Source organism: Corythoichthys intestinalis, chromosome 13 (assembly GCF_030265065.1).
Source record: "Corythoichthys intestinalis isolate RoL2023-P3 chromosome 13, ASM3026506v1, whole genome shotgun sequence".
Classification (NCBI taxonomy): Eukaryota; Metazoa; Chordata; class Actinopteri; order Syngnathiformes; family Syngnathidae; genus Corythoichthys; species Corythoichthys intestinalis.
In genome coordinates this window covers 8,320,895-8,342,134 of record NC_080407.1, presented here as the reverse complement: position 1 = coordinate 8,342,134, position 21,240 = coordinate 8,320,895, and the positions used below count along the sequence as shown (strand labels likewise).

At 40.6% G+C, this 21,240-nt stretch overlaps 2 protein-coding genes across 6 annotated transcripts in view; one reads left to right on the top strand and one right to left on the bottom strand.

The window, feature by feature from the left end:
* Positions 1-21,240, top strand: part of ccdc146 (coiled-coil domain containing 146) — a 124,127-nt gene that overhangs the window by 54,300 nt on the left and 48,587 nt on the right. The window lies entirely within an intron of this gene.
* Positions 1,718-20,553, bottom strand: fgl2a (fibrinogen-like 2a). The gene is made up of 5 exons (XM_057855071.1): positions 19,900-20,553; positions 18,463-18,667; positions 7,368-7,587; positions 7,006-7,176; positions 1,718-3,127 (listed from the first exon to the last, which is right to left on the bottom strand). The coding sequence occupies exons 1-5, from the start codon at positions 20,449-20,451 to the stop codon at positions 2,812-2,814; spliced, it is 1,464 nt and encodes a 487-aa protein (XP_057711054.1). The 5' UTR covers positions 20,452-20,553; the 3' UTR covers positions 1,718-2,811.

The window sequence follows — 21,240 nt, the reverse complement described above, 5'->3', positions numbered from 1 at the left end:
TCAGCTCGAAATTCAGTTTGACTTAAAAGTTGTTCCTAACGTTAGTGTGTCCAATTACACTCACCAGCCACTTTATTAGGTACACCTGTCCAACTGCTCGTTAACACTTAATTTCTAATCAGCCAATCACATGGCGGCAACTCAGTGCATTTAGGCATGTAGACATGGTTTAAGACAATCTCCTGCAGTTCAAACCGAGCATCAGTATGGGGAAGAAAGGTGATTTTAGTGACTTTGAACGTGGCATGGTTGTTGGTGCCAGAAGGGCTGGTCTGAGTATTTCAGAAACTGCTGATCTACTGGGATTTTCACGCACAACCATCTCTAGGGTTTACAGAGAATGGTCCGAAAAAAAGAAAAAATATCCAGTGAGCGGCAGTTCTGTGGGCGGAAATGCCTTGTTGAGGTCAGAGGAGAATGGCCAGACTGGTTCGAGCTGATAGAAAGGCAACAGTGACTCAAATAACCACCTGTTACAACCAAGGTTGGCAGAAGAGCATCTCTGAACGCACAGTACGTCGAACTTTGAGGCAGATGGGCTACAGCAGCAGAAGACTACGCCGGGTGCCACTCCTTTCAGCTAAGAACAGGAAACTGAGGCTACAATTTGCACAAGCTCATCGAAATTGGACAATAGAAGATTGGAAAAATGTTGCCTGGTCTGATGAGTCTCGATTTCATTCGGATGGTAGGGTCAGAATTTGGCATCAACAACATGAAAGCATGGATCCATCCTGCCTTGTATCAACGGTTCGGGCTGGTGGTGGTGGTGTAATGGTGTGGAGAATATTTTCTTGGCACTCTTTGGGCCCCTTGGTACCAATTGAGCATCATTGGAACGCCACAGCCTACCTGAGTATTGTTGCTGACCATGTTTTTTCAGTCTAATTGTTTGGCATATCGTCCTCTCGAGTTAATGTTGCTAATGAATTTGAATTTTTGATTATTCATTGATTTGATTTGTTTTTTTTCAGTGTCAAACGTTCAAAAAAATGTATCTTGAGTCTATTTTTACAGTATCGATGTGTTCTTTTTACACTTTTTTTCTTTAATATTAAAAAGGATAATTATGCAGAAGTGTACTTATAATAATAATAATCTTATAGACAAATGATACTACAGTATATTTACAATGGTGGCAGAGAGTTGGGGGGCACGGAACGTTTACGTCTTCCTGGGGGGGGCGCAACAGAAAGTAATTGAGAAGCACTGATTTAAAGATAGATTCAAGTCAAAGTTTTGCCGATTTAGGAGTATTTTACAGAAAAAGTTACTTAAGTTCGCTAGGAAGGTTCACTACAACAGTGCTTTTCTGAGAAGTCTACTGCTTTAAGATGGCGGCTGCTTGCTAACGGTGCCGAGTAGATTGTAGACTGTCGGCTACAGTCAGGAAATATTGGAGCCCCCTAGCCTAGCATCGCGTTTGCAACAGCGTCACAACACTCTTCCCACTCCTGCTCTTCTCTCTCCGTTTCTCTGACTTTTCTCGCGTCATTCAACCAACGTAGTAATGCATAGTAACGCACACCTTTTCGGAGCATTGTCTCGTTGCCGAAACTGTGACAAAATCCGAACAGAGAAAAAAAACAAAATGCATGAAAAACGTACAGATTTTGAACGTACGGCGTACACATTTAAAAATCAGTGCTCACTCGTACAAATTACGCCGAAACCGTACAACTTGACAGGTATGAACAAGTGACAACAGACATTCAAAGCCATTTAAATGGGACTTTATTGTTGTTATTTTTTTTTTTTTTAATATAAAAGTGCATTTCTTTTGGGATGACAATGGATATGAATGAAAGAAAACATTGTACACATAAGCAAAGCTCCAAACACTCATCAATTTACTATGAATGGCCACAACAATGTCTTCTTCCTTGGTCAAATATTAACATCATTAGACCTTGTTTACGTATAACTCCCGGACATATAAAGTCTATCAAATTTCACAAATAAAAATAAATACTGTACACGTCCTTATTATGGAAAACAAATATTTCCTGCATTCTGCTCATTCACAGTGTGTTAGAAGGAATAAAGTGGTGCGATACAGTGATGTGGCATTGGGTGGCAGTATTGTACAAGTAGTTGACTTCTTTTTTTGTTTCTTGTAATAATGACTTTTTAGTGGTTGAAAAACAACATGGTTATATGTCTTCCTGCAGTCCCGCTGTTTATTTTTGTCCAATATAATGCAAAGAATCATTACTAAAACGCAAATGATTTCATAGCTATAAGATGATGGAGCATGGCTATAAGATCTGAGTTTAATTAAAAACCAAAATTAAGGAGGTGATTACTTGTATAGAGCTGCATTTACCAGGTTGACACACAACCCTCCCCAAAAAACAACAACAAAAATTGCAGCTTTTGAATACCTCTCTTGAATGGCTGTTGTTAATTATGAAAGGGTTTAGAGAGGGGGAAATGATAGCTCATTAGTTTAACTGCGTCTGTGCTCTGAGCCGAGTCTAAGCTGGTTTAAGAGAAAGATGCAGCAGGACAGGAAGTGGATTATTGACGGAACCAGGGCAAAATTGTTCATTTTAACACCTCGTTTGATATGATGACCCCCGATGGAGGCTGGCTTTTCCACAGATCGTGTGATATTTCTATTTGTCCATCATTTATGGTCACTTTTGTTTGGTCGGTTTAATGTAAAGTTTGTTGACATGTTTAAGTATGTGCATGTGAGTCTACAGTCTCTTTCAGGTGGAATTGGTGTTGACCTTTTTGCAAGGGTAGGACATTTTGGCAGAACAGCGGTACTACTTTTGTCCGTGAATTTTACCCCGCCTGTTCCTTTTACGGAACGTAATTCTTGGGCCGTATCATCATCTTGACCGTCTTGAAAGCCTGCCTGTAGTTGGTTGGGTAGTACTCCGTCGACATGTTATGCCACGTTCCCCAGAAGATGCCGTTCCGGACCCCCTTGTACCGTTTGTGGTAGTACTTCCCGTTGAGGTTGGCAGACATGCAGGCGTCAAACCACCAGCCAGAGCTGTAGTAGGCGCCGCAGTTCCCTGAGGGATACATGTCATTGTCGCGGTCCGGGGTGGAGAAGAACTTCTGGTCGTGGTTGAAGTGCTTGTTAAAGGTGACGGCGTTCCCGGCGGTCCCACTGCAATGACATGATCTCGATTAACCTTGTTATGTAAAGTATTCACAGACCGTGTGCTGTGGTCACTAGTAAAATAAGACATTTTATATTAAAAACAGATTAGGTTTATGAATAATAGTTTAAAAGCATATGGCGGAAAACACTCAGTTGACTTGAAGTTTCACTCTGACACCCCCAATTTGACCCAATTTCAAAATTATCCTACCGTCCCTGACAAAAGTCTTGTCGCGTATCCATTTTGGAGAAACAATTGCTAATAACCTGACTTTTAATTGTTTAATTGGTTTCAGAAATGGCTCATATGAAAGCTAAGACCCTCCCAAATGATGTTGAATGTACAAAAATGTATTTGTTTCACTGAAAAAAGATTTATCATTTAATGAAGACATAAAGGTCAAATTTTGGCAAGACAAAAGTTTTGTCGCCTACAGAAAGTAGTTTGAAAATTGAACAAAAATGTACTTCAAATACAGAAATATGTTACATAACATAGTAGTGGTGCTGTGAGGTCCAAATTTAATATTTTGTATGACCTCCATGGGCTTGAAGGACTGCATCCATGCGCTTCGGCAAGGATTCATACAATTTATTGATGAAGTCATCAGGAACATCAAAGAAAGCAGTCTTGCATGCCTCACAGAGTTCATCAACATTCTTGGGTTTCGTCTTCTATGCTTCCTCTTTCATCCTACCCCAGACATGCTCAATGATGTTCATGTCTGGTGACTGGGCTAGCCAGTGCTTGAGGATCTTGATTGAAGTATGCGATGGAGCACCATCCTGCTGCAGAATTTGTCCCTTTTTATGGTTAGGAATGTAAGAGGCAGCTAAGATTTGTTGATACGTCAGACTATTTATGTTGCCTTCCACCCTGCAGATCTCTCGCACACCCCCATACTGGATGTAACCCCAGACCATGATTTTGCCACCACCAAACTTCACTGTTTTCTGAGTGATCCATGCGGGCTCCAGTAGGTCTCCTGCAATATTTGCAGCAACTGTGGTGTAATTCAATGGAAGATTCATCTGAGAAATCCACCTTTTGCCACAAAACAGTGAAGTTTGGTGGTGGCAAAATCATGGTCTGGGGTTACATTCAGTATAGGGGTGTGCGAGAGATCTGCAGGGTGGAAGGCAACATAAATAGTCTGAAATATCAACAAATCTTAGCTGCCTCTTACATTCCTAACCATAAAAAAGGACAAATTCTGCAGCAGGATGGTGCTCCATCGCATACTTCAATCTCTACCTCAAAGTTCCTCAAGGCAAAGAAGATCAAGATCCTCCAGGTCTGGCCAGCCCAGTCACCAGACATGAACATCATTGAGCATTTCTGAGGTAGGATGAAAGAGGAAGCATGGAAGACGAAACCCAAGAATGTTGATGAACTCTGGGAGGCATGCAAGACTGCTTTCTTTGATGTTCCTGATGACTTCATCAATAAATTGTATGAATCCTTGCCGAACTCCATGGAAGTCATACAAAATAACAAATTTGGATGTCACAGCACCACTACTTAATTCGCTTATGTTATGTAACATATTTTTGTATTTGAAGAACATTTTTTGTTCAATTTTCACACTACTTTCTGTAGGCGCAAAATTTTTGTCTTGCCAAAATTTGACCTTTATGTCTTCATCAAACAAATCTTTTTTCAGTGAAACAAATATATTTTTGTACAGTCAACATCATTTGGCAGGGTCTTAGCTTTCTTTTGAGCCATTTCTGAAACCAATTGAATAATTAAAAGTCAGGTTATTAGTAAAGATGTCCCGATCGATCGGGTCCGATCACGTCATTTTCAAAGTATCGGAATCAGCAAAAAAATATCGGACATGCCTTTTTTGATATATACAGTGGTACCTCTACATACGAATTTAATTCGTTCCAGGACCTTGTTTGTAAGTCGAAATGGTCGTATGTCGAGCAGGATTTTCCCATAGGAATACATTATAATTCCATTAATTCGTTCCAAAGCCTAAAAACATACACTAAATTCTTAATAAATACTGCTGGCACTGTTACAAATGGCAATTAAACATAGAAAAACAAATAAGTTATAAATAAATAATTCAGAATAATATAAGAAGAAGAAGAAGAATTAATAATTATTCCTGAAAATAATGTAACGAATCGGATTCTAATATGGCGGACACTTTTTACTGTCCCTGAACGCACCGCGAAGGTGACGTCTCCAGTGAGATAGGTCGGTGCGGTAGAGATAATACTTTCGTTTTCCTGAGAGCAGTCAACTGCTTAAGACAATGAGCGTTTTGTGTTGGATAAGTTCTTAAATAAATGATAAAAACGTGACAAAGCTGGCGATTTCCTTGGCAATGTTACCACAATAATAATTGTCACCTTAACTTATAAATAGTGGCGAACGGTGGTCATAAGAGGATCATGGAGCTGTATTGTTGAGCCAGTTCAGGGACGCGCACCCCAAGCTCATATTTTTCTATAACTTGCATCTTCATTTCAAAGGTAAGCATCACTTTTTTCCTTGTTTCTCCAACTCTATCAACTTTTTTTGAAAACTGTGTTGATTTCTCACATAAGAAAATCCACCGTGGGTTCGTTTGCAGTGCTGTCGTGTCGTCGTATTTCGAGCAACTCGTCGGATGTAGAAACAAATGGCGGCTCAAATTTTACGTCGGATGTCGAAAAGATCGTGTGTCGAAGTGATCGTATGTAGAGGTACCACTGTATATATATATATTTTTTAATTCAATCGTTTTCTAATTGTATTTAACGTTACAGACAAAATGTCTTACACTCATCCAGTGTCTTTAGTTTTGGCTTAAAGTAGGGCTGTGAAATTTATCGCGTTAACGGCGGTAATTAATTTTTAAAAAATTAATCACGTTAAAATATTTAACGCAATTAACGCATGCGCTGCACGACCCACTCACGCATTGTCGCGTTCAATCTGTAATGGCGCCGTTTTACCTATATATAGAGTTAAAAGGCAGCGTAAAATGAGTAGAGTGAATTTTGGCAGTCTTTGGAGCCTTTATTTAATTGGCTACTGCCTTAAAATCCCTCTCTCAACAATTAGAAAATATCGTGGGAAGCAATGTGGGGAAGAAATGTAGTAGTTGATCTTTTTCTTAACACCCTATGTTATTTCCCAACGTCGAGAAGATATATCAATTGGTGTCACTACGCACAGTCATGGTTTCACTTCCCATCATGCATTTGGGCAGAACAGTTAAATGGCTACAGTATCATATACTGAAAGCTCAACAAATACACTAGATGGCAATATTTAGTCACAATATACAAAGTCACATTTATCCTTTAAGAATTACAAGTCTTTCTATCCGTGGATCCCTCTCACAGAAAGAATGTTAATAATGTAAATGCCATCTTGAGGATTTATTGTCATAATAAACAAATACAGTACTTAAGTGCTGTATGTTGAATGTATATATTCGTCCGAGTTTTATTCATTTTTTTCTTAATGCATTGCCAAAATGTATATGATCGGGAAAAATTATCGGGAATGATTGGAATTGAATCAATCAGATCGGGAAATATCGGGATCGGCAGATACTCAAACTAAAACGATCGGGATCGGATCGGGAGCAAACAAACATGATCGGAACAACCCTAGTTATTAGCAATTGTTTCTACAAAATGGATAAGCGACAAGACTTGTCAGGGACTGTAGACATATTGTTCTATCAAACACAATAGTTGTTGGCTTAAAATACAGCAGTTTCTTTTAAAGAGGAGTGCAAGAGCAGAAAAATGCTTTTTCAGTCTTGTCTGTGTTTTCCGCCATATTCCGCCTAGCAGCAGATGACAGTTGCCATAACCAAAAATTATTTTTAAATTTGTGAGCTTTTATAATCAATCCTGTTGAGAAATCACACCTGTATCCACTGATTGACAGCCGATATCGCAGGTACTCGTTGGCCACATAGAACTGGTCGTACTTGGCGTACTCGCGCACCCCCTCAAAGTCCTCCAGCTCGATACGCAGCGTCATGTCTTTGGCCTTTGTCAGCAGATGGATGTGGTCATTGCCCAGCCAGAACTCACCTCTACAGAAAAAGGGAACGATAGATAAAGGGCGAAAGAGATAGCGATAAATTATGTAGAGAGCTATATACTTGTTCACAAGAGGACACTGTTAGTCATACTGAATTTACTTTACGACTGCAGGGGGGACGAGTTGCAAGGGGAGAGTCGGGTGACGGTAAACGAAGGACGAGACGGCACATAATTCTTTTACCTGAGATTGCCGAAGCCTTTCTTGTATTCAGCCCAGGTGCGGTTGAAGCTGACAGACCCGTCGAGTCGCTGCTGTATAACCGTCCAGCCGCCACCAAAAGACTCCATATCACAATAGGCCTCAAACGTCCCGTTGCGGGGGTCAGGGGTGATGCGATACACGCCATTTTTCCTTGTCTCCAGCACATTGTAGTCTGAACAGTCCCGCGGGGCTAAAATGACTGCGGGGGGGCGGAAAGACAGAAAGTGAATTGAAGCGGGGTTATTTGTGAGGGAAAAGTGAGTGGATGATATTCAATCTTCTTTTTCCCTTTGCTCTCACTGTTATTTTTTTTTTCAGTCCTGCCAAGAGTAGCGTAATAGAAATGGCCCCCGAGGCTATGGGAGGCTGAGGAAAGTAATTCCGTTTTTAATCATAATGAAAGTTTTCAGTGCTGAATTAAATCCTGGGGCACTGTATTCCAACGCAAAACGGTTCGCCAACTTTTCCCCCTGACTTAATAAAAGGTGTCCCCTTGTGAAGCGCGTATTATCGGGGACGTCTGCAGTTTTGCATAATAACGTTCAGTGGTGCCCTTATCGGGTTGTATCTCGACATGACCGTCCATGTCTGGAATTTGTGCTGAGAACTCCGACTTGTACAAATTTAAAACATCTTTTAGTAAGTTCAAATGGACTGGACGTGTACAGCAGCCAAAAATTAAGCAGCTGTTTCCCGCAGAGGTGGGTATTAGCACGTTGCGTGTACTCCGTTACATTTACTTGAGTAGCCTTTTGAGAAAAATGCTCTTCTACGAAGCTATACTTTTTACTTGAGTAGATTTGTGAAAAATTTGGGCTACATAAGTCATTACATTTTTCCCTCTTTATTCTACATATTAGATTAATCTTGTTTTTTTGTGCCAGCGATGCCAAGAGTAGCTCTACCAATTTTACCAATGAGATGTCGCAAAATAGCCACATGACTCCGTTATACTAGTGATAAGTCCGTGAGACCTCATGAAGCGCGTCGACACAGTGACACACTGTGTTGACACAGTGTGGATACTGTGTCATTGAATACTGACACCTGCTGGACATAAAAAATCCCTACAGGCAACCCACTTGACAGACTGACACTGAATTGACGACATAGTAAAATCAAATTATTTAAGTCTTTGCATTCTCATTGCATTATTCCATAACTTCAAATTATACATAGCAAAAGTCCACTAGCTCGAATGCTATAAAACGCTAACTTTTTTTTTTTTTACAGTGCGCTTAACAAATGGTTCAGACACATATTTCCACAAAAAACGGCAAAATGAATAATATACAGTGGGGAGAACAAGTATTTGATACACTGCCGATTTTGCTGGTTTTCCCACTTGCAAGCCATGTAGAGGTCTGTAATTTGTATCATAAGTTCCAGAAAATCACATTGTATAATTCTTAAATAATAAATTTGTATTTAACTGCATGAAATAAGTATTTTATACATTACCAACTAGTAAATATTTCAGCTCTTAGTTCTTTTTTAAGAACCCCACCTGTTCTCCACTCATTACCGGAAGTAACTGCACCTGTTTGAACTTGTTACCTGTATAAAAGACACTTGTTCGCATGCTCAAACAAACAAACTCCAACCTCTCCACAATGGCCAAGACCAAAGAGCTGTGTAAGGACATCAGGGATAAAATAATAGACCTGTACAAGGCTGGGATGGGCTACAGGAAAATAAGCAAGCAGCTTGGTGAGAAGGTAACAACTGTTGGAGCGATTAGAAAATGGAAGAAGTTCAATTTGACGGTCAGTCTGCCTCGTTCTGGGGCTCCATGCAAGATCTCACCTCGTGGGGCATCACTGATCATGAGGAAGGTGAGGGATCAGCCCAGAACTACAGGGCATGACCTGGTCAATGACCTGAAGAGAGCTGGAACCACAGTCTTGAAGAAAACCATCGGAAACACATTACGCTGTCATGGATTAAAATCCTACAGCGCACGCAAGGTCCCGCTGCTGAAGCTAGTGCATGTCCAGATACGTCTGAAGTTTGCCACTGACCATCTGGATGATCCAGAGGAGCAATGGGAGAAGGTCATGTGGTCAGATGAGACCAAAATTGAACTTTTTGGTCTAAACTCGGCTCGTCGTGTTTGGAGGAAAAAGAAGGATGAGTACAACCCCAAGAACACCATCCCAACCGTGAAACATGAAGGAGGAAACATCATTTTTTGGGGCTGGTTCTCTGTCAAGGGTACAGGACCAAATTGCACCAAATTGAGGGGAGGATGGATGGGGCTACGCCAGATCTTGGCTGACAACCTCCTTCCTTCAGTGAGAGCCCTTAAGATGGGTCGTGGCTGGGTCTTCCAGCATGACAACGACCCAAAGCACACAGCCAAGGCAACTAAAGAGTGGCTCCATAAGAAGCATCTTAAGGTCCTGGAGTGGCCTAGCCAGTCACCAGATCTGAACCCAATAGAAAATCTATGGATGGAGCTGAAAGTCCGTGTTGCCCGGCAGCAGCCCCGAAACCTTAAGGCTCTGGAGAAGATCTGCATGGAGGAGTGGGCCAAAATCCCTGCTGCAGTGTGTGCAAACCTTGTCAAGGACTACAGGAAATGTTTGGTATCTGTAATAGCAAACAAAGGTTTCTGTACCAAATTTTAAGTTCGATTTTTGTGATGTATCAAATACTTTGTGCAATTAAATGCAAATGTATTATTTAAAAATCATAAAACGTGATTTTCTGGTTTTTCGTATTAGATTCCGTCCCTCACAGTTGAAGAGAACTTATGATACAAATTACAGACCTCTACATGCTTTGCAAGTAGGAAAACCAGCAAAATCGGCAATGTATCAAATACTTGTTGTCCCCACTGTATAATATAGTATACCCATAATAGAGGTGTGCAAAATTTCCGATTCTTAGATTATTCGCGATTCGGCCGTGTAATATTCGAGAACGATTCACAAACATCCAAATTCCGATTATTAAAATATGCGAAGTAAAGCGGAAGTACACAACACTCAGCGCGCCGCACGGTCTTCGGGACGGAACGGAGCGAGAGTAGCTAAACATCATGCTTCCCATTACCCGGCCCCTCGTGTAATGCCAATGCTCAACTCATGGCTCTAGCTCAACTCATGCAACGAGATAAAAAAACACAACAACATACCTGACTGCTGCTGAAAAGCTGCTACAAAGTACATCCATATAATGTTATGGTGGATATCATTTATATAGGACTAGATGCAATATAGATTTGGTAGTGTTAGCAGCACATCTACAAAAAGCTAGATGCGGGCGTTATAAACGGCCGCCATCTTAAAGCAGTACACTTCCCTGCAAGGCTGTTGTAGCGAACCTTCCAAGCAAACCTAATTAACTGTATATCTAAAATACTCCTAAATCGGTAAAATACTGACTTGAATCTATCTTTACAATAGTTTTAAAACTTTCACATGTCGAAAGTAGACAAAAGGGAAATTATGGAATAACGGGAGCAATTTTAACAAATTTAACGGTTTATTCACAACATTAAATTAATTGAATGTAGTTTAAAGCTGCTGATACAGAATGGGGACTGGAGTTTTTTATTTAATGTTATTTTTGTATATTTGTTTACTGCTATATGTTAACTTGATACTGATATAGTAGTGTGGTTTAGCATGAGAGTATTTTTGAACAATTTTGGAACTAATGTACAAAACATTAAAAAAAAAAAAGAGAGAAAAAAAAAAGGAGGGGGGTGCATCAATAATCGTTTTATAATCGAATCGGAGCCTCTGAATCGTAATCGAATCGTTTGGTGCCCAAAGATTCCCAGCTCTAACCCATAAACTAAATTACGACTGCATTAAAAAAAAACATTAGCTCAAACAAAAACTTAGCTTATGTTGGTTTTAACATGGAGCAGCTGGATTCAGCCATGTGAAATGAGGCAGACTAGAGGGCAGTGTATCCACTCAAATCAATAAAACTGAATGCAAACACTTTCAAAATAAACCATTACAACACCACAATAATTAAACGAATACTCGAAGCAGCAACATTTAATTCGAATCTTTTTTTCTAATTGAATACTCGAGTTAATCGATTAATCATTGCAGCTCTAGAAGTAACGCTACTCGAGTAAAATTTTTGCCTACTCTACCCACGTCTGTTTGCCAGTGAATTGCGCTGCTGCATGCGAGGCTAAAAGACGGTTCGGACTCTTGGGAATGGGAAAAAAAGACTTGTCAAAAAATGTTGGAAAGTGTAAAACGGGATTAAAGTGACTTTTCCCACGGGGCCTACATCTTGCTGACACTGGGACTGACTGCGTGTGAACTCTTTTTCATTTTTGTTGTGCTGGTAGGTCTGTAGATTAGGGAGGCGGAGACGTTCATATCTGCGGGCGACGAATGGAATTTTGCGAAGAGGAGAAACATACGCATGTTCATGGTACATTCTGGTACCATTACGCTGAGTTGACACATGAGAAATACAAAGTGCGTATGATGCTTCACAGGTTCTTGTCATGGATAGCTTGCCGTTCAATTGATGACCCTATTGCCAGCTTTTTGTTTTACACGATTCCCGGTGCGTCGTTTGGATTCCTTAATGGGTTTCCGGCTCACTTGACGAGTCACGTGAGCGACAGTTACAGCTTGAATTATCGCCGAGTCCTGTTTGACTGCGGTGAGATAAGTGACTGGCAACAAAATGCAACATGACAGCCCGTCCTCGTGTAAGATCACCCGTCGGGAATACAAATGTGTTTCCTTGCAGATAGTGGAGGAGCCCTGCCTTTTAGATAGAACGCTACTCTTTTTTATGGAAGTCAAACACGAATGCCTTCTTGGAAGAGATTGTATATTTCAGTCACAAGGGCTATGTAGAGAAGTCTGTACCAGTTCTCATTGTTTAAGTGAGTTAATGTAGCCGAACGTGATCATTAATTCCTGTCAGTTCACCTCAAGGCCCTAATTCATCCCTGCAGGAGCGAAAAGGGAAGATTAGTGCTGGCGGCAGTGATGTGGGCTGGCAAAATAAGCCTGGATAAATGCACTGTGAGCTGTGTATTCTAAAATGGCAACTTTTGCTTTTGCTCGGCACTGCGTGACTGATGCGCCACGATGACTTTTCAAAGAGCTCCGGCAACGCTAAGTCTTGGTGCACGTGATCTATTTCAAATTTGTGGGTGCAGTTCTCCTTTCACAGTTTCAAACGTGCAATCGAACATTTCTCACTGCAATTTGTTAGTCGGTCGCAGACTCCTAAGTCAGGGGAGCCCTGCAGATTTCTTCTCTAAGTACTTTGACTGGTGAAAAATGCCAAAACATGAACGTTTTCTCATGAACCTTGATCTCGGCGAGTTGTGTTGGTTAGGAGTGTGCCATCTTAGGCACCCCATGATTTAATTCGAGTACGATTCAGGGTGCTAGGATTCAATTTTTGAACGTTGATCGCGGTATTGACGATAATCTCAATTATCGCGATTATCACAATTATCGATGCATGGTACATTACGGATTAATAAAGTAGCCAACCAAATTTATATCCATTATTTATTTAAAATATCCTTATGATTCAACAGGAATGATGTATACAACAAAAAGCTGCCCTTAAGCTGCTTTTTTATTTATTTTTTTTACACGAAAGTGCAAAAACATTAACCATTTTAAAGGGAGTACTTCTCTCAACAATACAATAAAATTTACACTGGTGGAATTGATTCCACATTTTCTGGACACAAACAAGGTGTCTTTAGAAATAAGACTTCTTTTAACCAGTATACAGTGGGGCAAATAAGTATTTAGTTATCCACTAATTGTGCAAGTTCTCCCACTTGAAAATATTAGAGAGGCCTGTAATTGTCAACATGGGTAAACCTCAACCATGAGAGACAGAATGTGGAAATCATTTCAAACATCATATACAGTGGGGCAAATTAGTATTTAGTCAACCACTAATTGTGCAAGTTCTCCCACTTGAAAATATTAGAGAGGCCTGTAATTGTCAACATGGGTAAACATCAACCATGAGAGACAGAATGTGGAGAAAAAAAACAATAGAAAATCACATTGTTTGATTTTTAAAGAATTTATTTGCAAATCATGGTGGAAAATAAGTATTTGATCAATACCAAAAGTTCATCTCAATACTTTGTTATGTACACTTTGTTGGCAATAACGGAGGCCAAACGTTTTCTGTAACTCTTCACAAGCTTTTCACATACTGTTGCTGGGGTTTTGGCCCATTCCTCCATGCAGATCTCCTGTAGAGCAGTGATGTTTTGGGGCTGTCGTTGGGCAACACGGACTTTCAACTCCCTTCTCACCCCGTGGCGTCAAAATGATAACAAGAATGGTGAGCAAAAATCCCAGAACCACACAGAGGGACCTAGTGAATGACCTACAGAGAGCTGGGACCACAGTAACAAAGGCTACTATCAATAACACAATGCGCTGCCAGGGTATCAAATCCTGCACTGCCAGACGTGTCCCTTTGCTGAAGAAAGTACACGTCCAGTCCCGCCTGCGGTTCGCTATAGAGAATTTGGATGATCCAGAAGAGGACTGGGAGAATGTGTTATGGTCAGATGAAACCAAAATAGAACTTTTTGGTAGAAACACAGGTTCTCGTGTTTGGAGGAGAAAGAATACTGAATTGCATCCAAAGAACACCATACCCACTGTGAAGCATGGGGGTGGACATGGCTGGGTCTTTCAGCATGACAATGATCCCAAACACACAGCCAGGGAAACAAAAGAGTGGCTTCGTAAGAAGCATTTCAAGGTCCTGGAGTGGCCTAGCCAGTCTCCAGATCTCAACCCCATAGAAAATCTGTGGAGGGAGTTGAAAGTCCGTGTTGCCCAACGACAGCCACAAAACATCACTGCTCTACAGGAGATCTGCATGGAGTAATGGGCCAAAATACCAGCAACAGTGTGTGAAAAGCTTGTGAAGAGTTACAGAAAACGTTTGGCCTCTGTTATTGCCAACAAAGGGTACATAACAAAGTATTGAGATGAACTTTTGGTATTGACCAAATACTTATTTTCCACCATGATTTGCAAATAAATTAAAAATCAAACAATGTGATTTTGTGTTTTTTTTCCCCACATTCTGTCTCTCATGGTTGAGGTTTACCCATGTTGACAATTACAGGCCTCTCTAATATTTTCAAGTGGGAGAACTTGCACAATTAGTGGTTGACTAAATACTTATTTGCCCCACTGTACTTTGTCTTCACAGTGTTACCTCCCTTGTGTAACTCTAGGAGTTACAGTTGGAAATTACAACTGCTCTTGATCACTTTTAACTTGTGGCGTTTATTGCCGAGCACATAAAAAAACAACACCGCCACACACACACTCATTACAGCGTGCGCACTTTCTTCTCTCCCTGCCCGCCCACGCGCGCACACGCCTGTCGGCTCCCAGGCATCACGTGCAACAACAGATTTCTGTACTACTTCGCATGTTTGTAGTGTTACCCCTGTACTTAGTCATGGTTTTACATGTTCTGCATATGAAATACAGGTGAGCGAATTAGCTAATTAGCTCGGCGCTAACTATTAACATCTCAAAAACAACAACAATAAAGGCTACACAGTACAAGAGGGTTCGTGTACTCACCTCCTATGGACGCACTCAGGTCTTAGCAACACACTTCAGGATTTTTCAAATGAAATGCCTTAAAACTACTGCTGGACATCTGAAAGACAAGGAGCAACGAACTATCTCTTTCCCCCTCGCGCTAAAAAATAACTGCCGGGTCATCGTTTTTGAACGTTTTTGTTTTTGATAATCGATTTTTTGGAACTCCTCTAGTGTTGGTGTTAATTTTACATCTGGGATGGATCATAAAAGTCGTCCGTCATCAGATAGTTGCCAATCTCCAAGGCAACAGCTGTTTCTTTTTGTTTTCCTTTGGATTCGCTTCAGACACTCCAGGCACGACTTGTGTCAGAACCATTAGCCGCTCCTTGAGCCGAACAGTCTCCGACTGATGTGCAAAGACGAGCGTTACTGACCCCATCAAGCACCCGTGACTAATGTCAGGAAAGACGCCTACATTGCTCCTTGTGTTGTTGGCAAAAGATAATGAGAATTAGTTGTTTCACGCAGGACTGAGCACTCAGGGGCACGACCTCCAAAACGGGCGAGGCATACAGGAAAGCGGGATTAGATGGTGAGTGAGGAAAGAAGGAAGTTAAGCCGAGAGGAAAAAGGCACATCTTTTTTTTTTGAAGGGATGATGAAGGACACATGCGTTCGTGATAAACATTTTTGTTGAATTGGAGTTTTGAAGGAGAAAAAGGCACATTGAATACTGGGATTCCCTTCACACCACTAATCTGCTTAGAAATAAATCTGTGGCTCACAAAACATATCTTTATATAGCATCCTATTCTCTTTCACTTTTCAACTGGAATGTGCTTTCATAGTTTGTTTGCTTTTCCCTATCTTGTTATAATCCATTTACCGTAATTTTCGGACTGAACGGTGCACCTGACTATAAGCCGCAAACCACCAAATTTGACACGAAAACGGCATTTGTTCAAAGATAAGCCGCACCGGACTATAAACTGCAGCTGTCCTCAGTGTATTATGGGATATTTACACCAAAAAAATATTAACCGGTAAAACACTTTATTTGACAGCGGTATCATACGACTGTCATATGACTAAATGAACCATCATGAAGCTTTGAACCAATTGGCTTCATTGCTTCAAGAAGCTTCATTTGGCCATCACTGCTCCCTTGGGGGAGACATTCAACCTTTGCTTCCACCTGCTGCCAACACTGTTATTATCCAACATGCCTCCTAGAATGCATTGCAGCGCTAAAGATGTAAGTAACAATCAAAATGCATGTTCTGTGCCTATTATTTCTTCAGTTATAGTTCTAGTTGTTTCAATAATTGCTAGTTAAGGTATTTGGTAACACTTTATTTGACAGTGGCGCCATTAAACCATTATCATTATGACATGAAACTACCATGAGCATTAATAATCGCTTATGACAGATGACATTTTGTGTCATCTCGCGAATTATCTCACTTTTAAATAGATGTAAAAGATCCAAGCTGGACATAAATGGGGTTATTGACATCATTTGCCAGATGACACTTAACTCATTTGCTCCCAAAAACGTATAAATACGTTCTATTTTTAATTGTTGCGTTTTTTTCATAAGAGACATCTCTGGGTTCTGATTCAACTGAGCTCCAAAGCACAAAGCTGAAAATTCATTTTAAAGCAATAAAACTGGCCACTGGAGGGCATTTGGTAAGACCCCGCAACCCGATTCAACGGCAACGAACGGCCGGGGCGCCGGCGGAAGGATGCCAGGCGCTAGACGACCGAGCAGAACGACCGGGACCACCAGTGCAGCGGACGATGTCGTTGAGTCTGTGCTGCTTGCCGAGCAGACCCCGCAGAGACAAAAAAAAATCCATCTTTATGAGACAGGCGGCGATGAGGGAAAAGTTTACGTGACTGTCGCGGCAACAACAGCGTCGTCTCTCAGTTAGTTATGTGTAAATAAATTGTTAGTTTGCTATCAAAAGCTCTATTTGTCTTGTTGTTTATGTTATTTTGTAGAACGAAAACATTCAGATGTTTGGGATGTAACTAAAGCAAAAAATAGCTGTGTTAAAGTCAAAGTTTGATATGTATGCTTTCACAAAAAAGCTCAATTTCTGTTTTTTTAATCAGAAATTGGAAAATTGCTCAAACTAAGCTATTTTCTAATGCTGATTTCTAAAGAATGGAAAAAGTTATGAATTAACTTTTTTCCATGTCGAAAGAAGAGAGTAATCTTTCTTTTGGAGGGTTCCATGTTTATATTAGGGCTGTCAAATTTATCGCGTTAAATGGCAGTAATTATTTTTTTAAAATTAATCACGATAAAATATTTAACGCAATTAACGCATGCGCGGCACGACCCACTCACGCTTTGCCGCAAACAACCTATAATGGCGCCGTTTTCCTTATATACAGAGCTAAGAGGCAGTGTCAAGCTAGTGGAGTAGATACAAGCAGCAATTAGAGCTGTGCTTTTAATTGGCTAAAGCTTTAACATCTCTCCCACAACAACTAAAAATAATGTGGGAAGTGACGTGTGCAAGAATAACAGGAGTTGATCTTTTTCTTAACACCCTGTATTGTACCCAACACAGAGAAGATATATCATTTGCTGCCACCACACACAGTCATGGTTGCACCACTTCCCATCATGCATTTGGGCAGAACAGTTAAGTCGCTACAGTATCATTTACTGAAAGCTCAACAAATACACTAGATGGCAATATTTAGTCACAATATACAAACTTACATTTATCATTTAAGAATTACAAGTCTTTCTATCCGTCGATCACTCACAGAAAGAATGTTAATAATGTTATTGCCATCTTGTGGATTTATTGTTATAATAAACAAATACAGTACTTATGTACTGTATGTTGAATGTATATATCCGTCTTGTCTTATCTTTCCATTCCAACAATATTTTACTGAAAAATATGGCATATTTTAGAGATGGTTTTGAATTGCGATTAATTACGATTAATTGATTTTTAAGCCGTGATTAACTTGATTAAAACTTTTAATCGTTTGATAGCCCTAGTTTATATAGCAACAGAACAGGATTTTCTGTGGGCCTTGCAAAATCAGTCAAAATCCAGTAAAACGGCCGGGAGCAAAGGGCCTTGCTCCGGTGAAAATGGCAGGGAGTGAATGAGTTAATGACATCTGTTATAAGCATTCAGTAATGCCCATGATAGTGTCATGACAGTATTATTATGTCGCTGTCAAAAAAAGTGTTACCTATTAACCCAAATAAATTAACAAATGAGCTGCAGGATTCAAAATGAGGGAAAAAAGTAGCGGCCTATTGTACAAAAATTACGGTATATGCTTACGAGGCCTTTTTTCTCCCTCTCCCCATTTTAGGAATGAAGTGGAATGTCACGGGCACTTCAACGCTACTGTCTTACGTAAGAAGTCGAGAGAACATATTTCCGAAACTATTCACTGATGTACACAGAAGCTCCTTATCTAAACATTCTAGAACTGCAGTCATATGTAAGCAATTGACAATATAGAAGAGGGCTTCTTACACTGTGGCGTATTCTGGACCGCACATTGCGTGTTGCAAGTGGAGCTCAGCTTGTTGACCACCCCAGTGATGTTCTCCACGCGTCTGTCCACCATGGACTGCACGTTATCCATGTTGAGCAGGTTGAGGCCCTCCATTCTGCCTTGCAAAGTTGTGATTTGATTCCTGGCGTTGCGCAGGCTAATGGACATTCTATTCAGCTTCACCTAGAATAACACAGATGAGTTATTCGATCAGCCAGAATTTTGAGAATGGAAAGCGACTGCGTGATTGTTGGATGGCTGCCAATGTGCGAGTCAACAAGCTTAGGCGACACAAGAATTTACGGTCATTCAGATGGTGGGGAATGCCTATTCCCAACACTGTTTATAGAGTAAGAAACTCGGTACTTAACTTTTTTACATTCTATTTGACTGGGTATATTTTAGTGCTGCAACGATTAATCGATTAACTCGAGTATTCGATTAGAAAAAAAGATTCAAATTAAATTTTGCTGCTTCGAGTATTCGTTTAATTAAAACGGCGTTGTTCTGGTGTGTTTTTGAAAGTGTTTGGATTTAGTTTCATTGATTTGGGTGGATACACACCCCTCTAGTCTGCCTCATTTTACATGGCCAAATCCGGCTGCTTCCTGTTAAGACCAACAGAAGCTAGGTTTTTCTTTGAGCTAATGTTTTTTAATGCCTTCGTAATTTAGTTTAAACTTATATTTAGCCAATTTTTGTGGGAATATTTGTCTGAACCATTTGTTGAGAGCATTGTTAAAAAAACAAACAAAAAAAAACACGTTAGTATTTTATAGCATTTAAGCTAGTGGACTTTTGCTGTGTAAGTTAGCCAATTGTTCTTTTGTTGTACATATGTAAATCCTTATTTTTATTATTATTATTATTTTTTTTAATACCATTTGAGGCCCAGCTCAGGTATTCTATTTTATTCATGTTTATCTGATTACTCGATTTTTCGAACTATTTCATCGAATGATTGACGACTAAAATAATCGATAGCTGCAGCGCTAGTGTGTTATCAAGCGTAATGAAATTTTTAGGTAAGAAATATATATAAAAAATTTTATAAGATCTAGAAGTTTTTGAGTGAAAGCAGTAAATTAATTTTTTTTTCTAGTCACTTCTGAGGTGCAATTGTTGGCTGTTTTCAACAATGTACATTGAAAATAAAGACATTGACTGAAAATGGTTCAATAGTAGATGAAATGTCTTGTTTTCTCGTGTATATTTATATTTGCCCCTTACCTAAAAAAAAATGTTTTATCCGATTACGCGATTAATCGATAGAATTTTCAGTCGAATACTGGATTGCTAAAATATTCGATAGATGCAGCCCTAGTATATTTAGTGAAATTGGTGTTTTTGGGGGAAGTTTTGAAAGAACGTCACAAAAATTCAGGATTTTCCAATGATAAAAATGTACTTTTTACCTGCATCTCTTGCATACTGCTTGACCCGGGTGTGTTTGTCCCCAAATTATGTTGGTGTCCCAGATTAGTGCCTTCCACAGAAGGTCCAGACACCATCCCGTTGTCCCTCTCTTCTTGGCTGGACCCACTTTCTACATCTTGCCTAGTCAAGTCTACATCCGCTGTCTGTCCCTGGTCCGCCTGCTGGTGCCCGTAGGCTCCGCTCCCCCTTGTGCCGCCGCACTCCTGGCAGCTACTCTTCAGCTTGTTCACCACCTCCTTCAGGCTCTGCAACTCCTTCATGGTCTTCTCCAGCAGCCTGAATTGCTTTGGCAGCTGGATGGTCAGAGGAGGTAGTGTCACCTGGTAGGGGCACTCCTCGGCATCGTCCGCCATGGCCCCGCAATTGCCGGAAGGTCTCAGCTTGATGCTGCAAGAGCCTGAGGAACTAGGGTCTGCTCCCAAAGTGTTGTGTCCTCTTGCGTCCCACTTCTGCTGTGAACTACCTAGAAAGTCCACCGCATGGGATGTTGTTGCAAGCACCAGAGCGGCACAAACCAGAAAGGTCCTCATTTTGAGTTGCAAAGAAATAGTGCACTGAAAAGAAGAAAAAGTCAGTGCGATCCAGTAAGGATGTTATGAATGAACGCAACCTGCAGGGATGAGAGAGTGCAGGGGAACTGCCGCTGCCTGCGATGCTGTGTCATTAATATGAGGGTGAGCGAGGGCGGGAGGAGGGAGAAAGGGAGGGTGCCGACTCGGAGGGGATGGGAGGGGCGGCGCTATTACGTAATTGCCGTCGCCATTTGGGCGGCATTGTGAAAACTTGAGTGATGCCGCAAGATTTTGTTGTTTGTGAGGAAAATAGTTGTCCTCTGACAGCAGCCATACCTTGGTGGCAACCTGCCCCGCTCGGAAGTCAGCAGGTCTCCCCGAGGATGGAAATGACTCAGAGCACTTCACTGACTTTCAGGGGATGCTTTTTTTTCTCCCCATCGACTTTAGCCTTTTTATGAACTGAACACAAGTAAAGGCAGCAATCTTTCTTCCTACCAGTCAGCTTCCACTTCCAAGGGCAGTTTTTACTGTAAACCCAGCCGCATTAAGCTGCCATTGATAAAAGCTCACATATTTAGCAATAATTTGTGTTGATTGCAAATATTAGAGCTGTCATCTGCTGCTAGGCAGAGTACAGTGGTATGAAAAGTATCAACCTTTTGGAATTTCTCACATTTCTGCATAAAGTCACCATCAAATATGATCTGATATTTATCAAAATCACACAGATGAAAAAACAATGTCTGCTTTTAACTGAAATCGCCCAATTATTTATAGGTTTTCATATTTTAATTAGGATAGTAT

Excerpts from the sequence above, each read along its gene's own strand:
- fgl2a (XM_057855071.1), bottom strand. The coding sequence starts at position 20,451 with ATGAGGACCTTTCTGGTTTGTGCCGCTCTGGTGCTTGCAACAACATCC. Across the intron at positions 18,668-19,899 it reads GCAGTATGCAAGAGATGCAG|GTGAAGCTGAATAGAATGTC; the intron begins GTAAAAAGTACA and ends GTGTTATTCTAG. Across the intron at positions 7,177-7,367 it reads AAAGGCTTCGGCAATCTCAG|AGGTGAGTTCTGGCTGGGCA; the intron begins GTAAAAGAATTA and ends CTTTTTCTGTAG.